Source organism: Octopus bimaculoides, chromosome 20 (assembly GCF_001194135.2).
Source record: "Octopus bimaculoides isolate UCB-OBI-ISO-001 chromosome 20, ASM119413v2, whole genome shotgun sequence".
Lineage (NCBI taxonomy): Eukaryota > Metazoa > Mollusca > Cephalopoda > Octopoda > Octopodidae > Octopus > Octopus bimaculoides.
The window spans coordinates 513863-523156 of record NC_069000.1 but is presented as its reverse complement, the minus strand read 5'-3'; the positions used below and the strand labels follow the sequence as shown (position 1 = coordinate 523156).

Genomic DNA, 9294 nt, shown 5'->3' with positions numbered 1-9294 from the left:
TATATATATATAGAGAGAGAGAGAGAGAGAGAGAGAGAGAGAGACAAGTACAGCTCAAGCCAGCATGGAACACAAATGTTATGTTAAATAATGGTGTATACCGTATTTTAATGTGTATGAGGAAACTTTTTTGTCAAAAATTAGGTTAAAAAAATATGGGAGTTTCTTATCCATGGATAGTATTATAATCCCTTACAAAACCTTTTTTCAAAATTTTAAGCCCCCAAAATTAGGGGGTTCCTTAAATTACTTAATATAGTAATGAGTGGTTTAAAATCTTAATAACATCTTAAAAAGGACATATTGGATCTTATAGTCCAAGGTACACAATACCTAAAAAAACAATGTGGAGTGGACATAGGGATGCCTTCTATTATAGTTCTGTTTGTTCAAGGCATACTTGAACCTAAACAACAACAACAAACTTGACTGAGATCTTGGAGTCGTCTCCCCCTGTTTCCCTCTCCACACTGGGAGATGGAAATCTTTAAATGAAATTATTTTGGTTCACTCTATTCGGTACATAAGTGTTGCCATAACAACGGCTGTATGTTGGTTGACACAAATAAATCACTTACATTATTTGAAGTAGATTCTATAAAATCTTCGATAATATCTTCCATGTTTACAGTGCGGAATGCCTGAAAGAGAGAGATGAATCCACGAGTGAGAAGGGAACATTAGAGTTGATGGGGGTTACTTGAAGGAAGGGTGACGGAGGGAGTAGAGTGGATGAGAGGATTAACAGCTTCATTAGGGGAGAGGGATTATCAGATTTAGTATCTATGGTGGACCGGGAGAATCAATAGAAGATAGTGGATTAATATCTGTGATGTAGTGATGTTCAATACTGTAATATAGGCAGATGATGAGAAAAGAAGAGCCTACCTTCTTCATGGGCAAGGACATATCAAAACTTGTGTGGTACTCTGTTGATTTTGAGTAACACTCAAGACATTCATAATTGTGCTTCATCTGCATAGCGAAAATATCTGCAACAGAGCAAGAGATGGGTCATTGAGTGGGGTTAACACCAGAATGCATAAATTACTTACATGAAGAAATTAAAAAAAAAAAAACAAAAAAAAAAACACTGAACCACTTTTTGCTTTCACCAAAATTTCTTAATAAATTGTGGTAGAAGAGGTTCAGAGGGTTGGATTAGAGTTGGATTAGAGAGCCAAGGGTTCAAATGTACATTCATTGTGTTGTGGTCCACTGTTCTGCTTGCTGCAGTTTACTCGACTGATGTGTCGAGGGGTGGTGGTGGTGTTAGCAAAGTATCCAGGTCTAAAGTCATTTGAACCAACAAAACACCCACCCACCTACCCACATATGCAGTTATATAAATAAATAAATAAATAAAACCAGTGGAAGACGGTTCATACTAAGGGAAATAACTGTGTGTGGTTCTCTTGTTCAATTACCAACAAGCCATGGAAGGAGGGGGGGGGCGGTTGAGTTCTATTGGGAAGTCAACGATACATTTATCACAGTTGGTCTTCCTTCATTTTGCTATCCTGACACTCTGTGGGCTTGACTCCCTATAATTCTGATAAGAAGAAGCAAGGGTTACCTGTAATTTTAGTGTCACCTTTACAGAAGTCATACCAAGATGCATGGTTGATCCTGGAAAGAAAAAAAGAATATATCATCATCATCATCATCATCATTTAACATTCATGTTCTATGCTGGTATGGGTTGGATGGTTTGACAGGATCTAATGTATTCAAGGACTGCATTAAGCCCCAGTGTCTGCTTTGGCATGGTTCCTACAGCTGGATGCTCTTCCTAATGCCAACCATTTTACAACATGGATTGAGTGCTTTTTTTCTAGGGATTACTTGTCATGGAATATCAACTTTAAAAAACTTCTTACCCAGCATGCATCATCTGTTTACCTTATATATTACCATAGCAACCTATCTGTATCTTTAATCCCAAGATGGATTTCTAACATCGGTACAAGGCCTCATGGTGTACTTCATTACCCTGACCCCTCTACTTGAGATGTACATATTTTATCAAAGACGAAAGATAAAACGGGTCTTGCACAGAATTCAGCTTTACTCTTCATTCTTCTTGGGTTGCTAAAAGACATATAGGGGTCAATTTACTGTTCATCCCCTCCCCTACTCCCTACCTCAAAAGACCTTTTGTTATATGTCAACAGCAAGGATGGTTACTTTTCTAGATTAGAAATGTCTATGCAATAAAAGTAGAATAGTATTCGGGTACCCTTTGGGTCCGGATTTCTTCGTTGTGTCAAGTTCTTCATGTAAGCCATTGATCAGGTGATTGTAGAACTCATGGGCATCTTCTTGGCTATTGGGAAAAAAAAAGAAAGAAATAAACAAACAGTAAATACAAAAAATTGTTAGGTGTGTAAGTGCATACAGACACATGCTCTGTCATCAATTCACAATAAAGTATGCGTGTTTGTAGCAGTGTGGCTTCAATCCTGTTTCTGGTGGCCACACAATCACAAGCAGACCTAAACACCTCCTTGGTCCGGCAGAATCTCAAAAGCATGACAGCTGGAGGGAGAGAGAGGGCTGTAACACGCACACACATACACACAATTACTTAAAGGAAATAAGGGACTCACAATGTTTCCCCTATACCAAGGTCTAGAGGACATAAATGTCAATAATTCCTGAAAGCTAAAACCTAAAGTTAATTTGAAACGTTAAATAAAGAATTTACAAAACTGAAAAGAAAGCAGAGAGGAACTTACCCAAAACCTTGGTAAATACTATTTAATTTTTTAATACTGCTTCTAAACACAGCTGGTGTGACTTCCATTCGGGATGTCCACAACTTTTTCATCACTTCAGAAAAGGCTGAAAATATATAAAAGGCAGACAGAGCATTTAGTACACACACAGTATTTAAATCCCAGTTACTGCTGGTTTCATGCTGTGGAAACAATAAACTGACAAGCTTGTATAGCTTGCCTTCTGTTTCCAGGCAATCTTTCCAAACTCCATAAATGCACAACACACACACACACACACACACACACATTTGAATATACAAACAAGGAATTTAGGCATTCAATACAAACAAAGAATAATTGGGGTAGGGTTTGTTTAATTCCCAGGTCAGCAGACCTGTGATCAAAGGCTCTCCAGCTGTGACCATCCTACCATTTCCCAATGTACAGAGAACTCAAAACCATAATTATCCAATGTCCTTTTTCAAGATGGTAGCATATGATATGAGGGAGATTTGGTTGCTACTGCTAGCAAGTCAAGCAACCATGTAGAAGTTTCTCAGAAGTTGAATTTCAAGGTGAGTGAGCTAAGGGTGCAGACGGTGGTGGTGGTGGTGGTAACAATGATGCTAGTAGTGCTGGGAAAGTGATTTTTGAGAGGCTGTGACATGAATGAGGATGGTGGTGGTGAATATGGTACTTGGTGGAGTTGCTGGAGGCGGGGGCAGGGGGAATGACTACAGTTAGAGAACAACATCTACATAAATACATCATAGATGGAATGTACCTCTTAAAAAATTTCCTTCAAAGCGGGCAGCCCCTGGTTTGGCAATGTCCAGTTTGTAGTGGTCACTGATTATGTAGTTCAGCAGCAAAGGGGATTTGTTCAGACACTGGAGAATACTGTTCATGAAACACTAAAACGGAAGAGAAAAGTTGAGGGTTTAACAATGTATTACTTGAAAAGAAAGCTTTCTTCAATGTGACCCCCACCACCAAATTTCTTTCGGAATGTTTTTGATACTTTATTGCTTTGAGAGAAGAAGAATGGTTGGGCCTAAACATTTTTTAGACCCTCCAAGACCAATTGGAGGAATGGTGAAAGTTGTCCTCAAGGCAAAGATCTGATCCAAATTTTTTGAGGAGAGTGAATTCTGCTAAAAACTCTGCTCATAAAATCTCAAAACAGCTCACAACCCATGAATTTTAGAAACATCTTAAAGTATTGAATAAATTACTCACATCACTTGTTAACTGTCAAGACACTGCATCCATCCAAAGATTCTATGCTTCCCAAAATTCCCCAACACCACTCCTGACATGCCTACCCACCTTGTTCCTCTTTTAATCTTCCCTTTTCTCTATTTCTGTGTCTTATTCTGTCCCCTCTACATGTATTTTTTTTGCTTCCATTACTGTTTCTTTTCTCTCCTTCACTTCTATGTCTGCTTTCTGTCCCCTTTTTTAGCCCTTTCTGTTGAGTTATACTGCACACCTGAGCATTGCATACAGTAAGCTTGTTATTATCAAATTATCATCATCATCATCATTTTTTTATTATGCAAGCCCCAGCAGATGTCCCTTCATGGAAGTCTCTCCTCCCTCTCCACACTTGTATTAGCCCTTGATTTTTTCCAAAGGGAACATCTAGGGCCAATCCATCTTCATACAAGTATCACATGTGTTTCTATCAAAACACAAACAGATGCAAAGTATCATGGCTGATATTCTAAGAACTTCACCACCACCACCACCTACATCTTATACATTGTCATGCATATTAATATCAATAAAATGTAATGTTTATTACTTGTAACGTGTACATAGAATGTGTATATAATGTTATATAAGCTTGTTACATATTAACTTTATTCCACATCCAAAACGTGTTCATTTTCCCAATTTTTATTTAAGGTTTTAAAAGTTATTAAATGTTTTAAAGTCATCTGTATATATATATATGTATAAAAATGTTTGTAGGTGTAGTCTTTATATGTATAGAAATACATGTGTATAAAAAGCAGTGTTTGTGTATGAAAAAGAGTGCCAGTTTATACACACACACACACAAAATTGTATGTGTGTGTGTATGATTATTTATAAACATGTGTATCAGCATATATACATAATTATAGAAGCACACATACAGATGTATGTGAAGAAGGCAGATATAATTGCAAGTCAACGAGAACACACAAACGAACAAAAAGTAAGTGAATAAATAAATGGAAAAAAAAAAAAGGAGCAAATTGTAGCAAAAGAAAAGTTTGGTTGTTCTTACGAACCGTGTTTCCGAGGTTTTGAAGGCCAACCATTCCATCAAGATCATCTATCTTATTGACCTGAAAAGAAAGGAGAGAATGGAAGACAATGACAAAGAAAAAACTGAGCTGAAAGGAATAACTGAAATGAGTTAATGACATGGATTGGATGTCATGCGGATGATGTACAGATACTGTAGTCGTAGATTCTAGGGAAAATGGGGATGGTCACAGCTGGAATGCTTTTGATCAGATGTTTGTTTGATCTGAGTTGATCTGAGGGTGAGCAACAAGATCAATAACTCTGTCACTCAGTCCTGACAAAGAGCAACATCATTAGCCTCAAATGCTGTGCTAGGAATGCTTAGGGTCAACAATAAATATTGGGGGATCCTAACTGTGACTGTGGCTCATAGTGAGTGACTGAACTATGGGGCAAAGGGAAACTATCCATCCAAGCCAGTGTTACTGATCTCCGAGATTTTAGAAAGCTGGCAGCTGTCCAGAAAAAATTTCCTCTGATGACAACAGTTGGAGAAGACCTCTGATCATCAATTAAAGTATATTGTTGGCTGTGTATTATCCAATATACACTTCCTTTAAAACTACAAAGTATGATTCCGGAGAATTTGGCTGCTATATCTAGCAGGTTGAGCAAAAATGTAGAAGCCTCCTTGATAGATTCACCTTAATCCCTACAAATTACTAAGGCGTTTGACTGCTATATTAGCCACAAGTATAAATGTTTCCTCTGCCAAAGAACTCGTAATATTCCAAGGTGTAATTCCACCCCCAGTCTATGAAAAGGGGTATATGCTACATGAAATGTTCAATACCATCCCTGGCCATGATTCAGTAAGAAAATATGAATGAAAGAAATAAAAATGTGATGACTTGAAAAAGGTATGTGGCAGGATTGGTGTCTGACTGGGAAAAATTACCATTAATACAGCCTAGAATTCTTCGAGGAACTAGAGAAAAAGAAGCTTGTATGAGGTTGCTTGAACTGCTAGAAAGAGCAGCTATGTCTATATCAAATCACACACTACAGTCTTAAACAAAGAGAGAACAATAATGACAGAAATGGGGATTTGAGAAAGGCTCCAGTGGAACAGTATCTGTTCAATGACGAAATGCATAAGCAAAGCAAGAAAATCAAAATTTGAGCAACAGTTGATCATCACAGCTATTCATCACTGATCCTGCTCAATTGCGAACCTGTGTTACACTCGTCATAAATTGATCTCCGATAACACGGGTCAGCGATCAGTCAAAGATTCTGCTTGGTCTGCAAAAGCACACTCCAATGACCATCCATCCGTAATGCTCGGCCACTCAAAATGCACTGTGTTTCTATCACTGTGCTGTGAAGTTGCTCGTTTTTGTGTGTGCATTCACCTCTCCGTATCCATCAACATGCCACCAGTAAACAGACGAAACACGACGGTGCCTGGCCTTAACGACACAAATTTATTATTTACTGGTCATGTGTTATAAGACTTTACTTTAAATATTATTCCAACCATCAAACAATAAATAGCACTGTGTTTAACAACTGTTTTGAGGTGTTATTTGGATAAGTTAGGGGACAACTTGGGTTTTCAAAACGAAACCCTTTCTTTCCCCTGTTATTCATTCATCACCGATTCATTTAAGACGGTGTTTTTTTGGGGGTGGGGGGATGGGGAAGAAGACCAAACACTCGTAATAAACGAGGATAGACGTATCAAACTATTTTTCTTTCGTTTCCTGCCCGTTTTTTTTTTCCATGCCAGCATGCGTAAGACGAATATATTACGAAAGTATTGTTTTACAACTGGATGCTCTTCCTCTCACTAACCTTTGTTTTTTTTCAAGCAAGGAATCTCTAATTTAATACGTTTTAGAAGTGTAAAGCCCGCGGACGATTTGTTGATAAGGCAAATGACAATGTCACCGCTTTTAGCTCCACACACATACGACACAAAGACCTTTTTTGAGTTTCCGTCAATGAAACCTACCCACAAAGGGTTTAAGCAGTCCAGAGTTATAATGGAAAACACTTGCGCAGGTGCGGTGCAGTGAAACTGAATCTGAAATCATGTGATCGCAGAAGCAAACTTCTAGACTACAGTCGTAATTAAAAAAAAAATGTTAATCAAATCAAAGACGTAATCTTAATTTGATGTCCCAGAATGATGACAACAATCACATGGGAAACAAAACCAAAAGCTCCGTATTTTTAATGTTAGTAAGGGATGGCGTTAAACCAAAGCTACAATGATCTTGGAGTATAACGTGCTACTTTCACTTTCTCAGATTTAGTTGGTAGAAGTTGGTAGGCTGCAGGAGATTACTATTTAAACAGTGTTGGAGGCTAGCTCGTTGTTTAAGATGGAAAAGTGTAGAAATTTTGCTGTTCATTTTCCAGTAATTTATTTCACAATCGAGTTTTAGTGGTTGCTCAGTTAGTTACAAATCACAATAGAATCTCTCGCTAATCATGCATTTCCATCTTAAACAATACAAACATGAACAAAAAATTCTAACCAATTTGATAGTCACAAACCTTCCATCTTAAAAAACAAAAATTTTTAATTGCATCACAAAATATTTTCTACGACAAATTAAGCGATAACAAGAAAACAAAAAAAAAAAAAAGAAATTCTTTGACGGCCACCAAAGGAAAAGTTAGCTAAAATTTGAGAAAGTAAAAGTGGTACGCTATTATCAAAGACTGCCCAAGTTAGTTGCGAGGAAAAAGGAAAATATGAAACACTGACATGTAGTGAAAACAATGTCCGTCCCAGGGTGGGTACCATTTCTTTGTAGTCTAACAGCAAGTTATCACTGATGCAACAGATGTTTGAGATATAATCCATGAAAAAATGTTCGAATTTCATGGCTAGTTATCTTTGGTTGTCGAAGTTACAGATATTCTGACAGTGTTTTAGTTTTCATAAGACACTGTATGTCTGACGACGAAAAAGGACGCCATCTTTTTTGCTTCTTTTACTTTTGAAAAAAGGTAAAAGAATGGATGACGGGAAATTACGACCGCTGACGAAAAGAGATGGAATTTATAGGAGATTGTGGATAGATTGATTGAGAGTTCGTATCTCGTCAACGATGCTGTGTTGTTGTATAAACAGTTCTGGTTGCTAGCTCTAAGTGGCAATCGTCCCTCCTTGCTCTCTGCAATGTGTCCATCTTTTAAAAGACGGTGGAGTATGACTTGAGTGAGATTTGTCTCGGTTGCAGAGGTTCTCCTATTGGTTTGTTGTTGTTTAGCTACAGTTCAGTCTTCGTCTGGCAGACTTCAGATCAAAGGCCGTCCATCATGACCATACCGTTTTTTATTCAGACACAGTTCCTTCGTTTTTAAGACACAAAGGTATGAATTGAGTGACGAACGGACTGCTATTTCCAGCAGGTCAAGTGAACACGTTGACGTTCCCTCGTTGGACCAAGTGAAATTAGTTTCGTTAGTTGGAAGTACCGAGTTCAAATCATCTCTGAGGCACAAACAAGCCAACAGGCAAACCTTTTTAATATATATCAATTCTTACGGAAAAGCGAAGATTTTAGTCTTTTATAAACGATTAAAACGAAACGATCCCCGACTTGCTGCAGAGAAAATTTAAGGGTCCCGATATAAAAGAGTTGGATTCAATTTCGATCTACGTTCTTTTATTTTAATGATTGTATTGTCTCGCTCCAGGTCACGCTTGATTGAGTAGACTTATATCTATGATCAAAGATACCTCAACCCTAAATCTCTATCGCTTCCCCTCCGCAGCTCCAACCAATTCAAAACTATCAAATTTGTCCCTGCTTTTTTTTTTCTTCTCAATGGTTAGGTTATGATTGAAATGAAGTTTTTCCATCATTTCGATACAGTCGAGTTAACTGCTCAAGCTCCTTCGCTAATTCGTCTTTTCTATGATGGATGCAGCTGACTGGGAATAATCGAGTGTTGCTATTAGACAATATTTTGTTGCATGGGTGAATTAAATATAGTATATAATAGGTTTGGCTTATTCATGGTTTAGCCTAGAGGAAGGAGATGTGGCCATGGTCTTCAGAATCACTCCAATATCGATGCAGAAAAAAAAAAAAAGAAGCTTGGTAGAGAAGGAATTTCAAAGACTAGACTTTCTCGGAAGGAGGAACTGTTCGTCGTGGTCAGAGGGTGGACATAATATGAGTAGGAGAAGAGGTGGAACGAAGGAATCGGGAGTATTTAGTGACGGTGACACGAGTCTTAGCAATTCGGAGGAGTAGAGAGGTCATTGTAGAAGAGGAGAACAAGCAAGACGGCGAGGAAACGGCAGGTT

At 37.9% G+C, this 9294-nt stretch overlaps 1 protein-coding gene across 4 annotated transcripts in view; it reads right to left on the bottom strand.

Annotated features, from left to right (window-relative positions):
* The window catches only part of LOC106873257 (ubiquitin carboxyl-terminal hydrolase 2), a 59644-nt gene that overhangs the window by 3812 nt on the left and 46538 nt on the right, over window positions 1-9294 (bottom strand). For 3 of the 4 annotated variants that reach the window (XM_052975126.1, XM_052975127.1, XM_014920541.2), the window contains 7 exons: window positions 5003-5059; window positions 3505-3634; window positions 2739-2844; window positions 2240-2326; window positions 1577-1629; window positions 889-992; window positions 579-641 (listed from right to left, as the gene is read on the bottom strand). In XM_052975126.1, coding sequence (XP_052831086.1) covers window positions 579-641; window positions 889-992; window positions 1577-1629; window positions 2240-2326; window positions 2739-2844; window positions 3505-3634; window positions 5003-5059 — 600 coding nt within the window. Of the gene's footprint in view, window positions 1-578; window positions 642-888; window positions 993-1576; window positions 1630-2239; window positions 2327-2738; window positions 2845-3504; window positions 3635-5002; window positions 5060-7740; window positions 9261-9294 lie in introns of those variants that run through there. The other variant, XM_014920543.2, reaches the window with a different exon arrangement.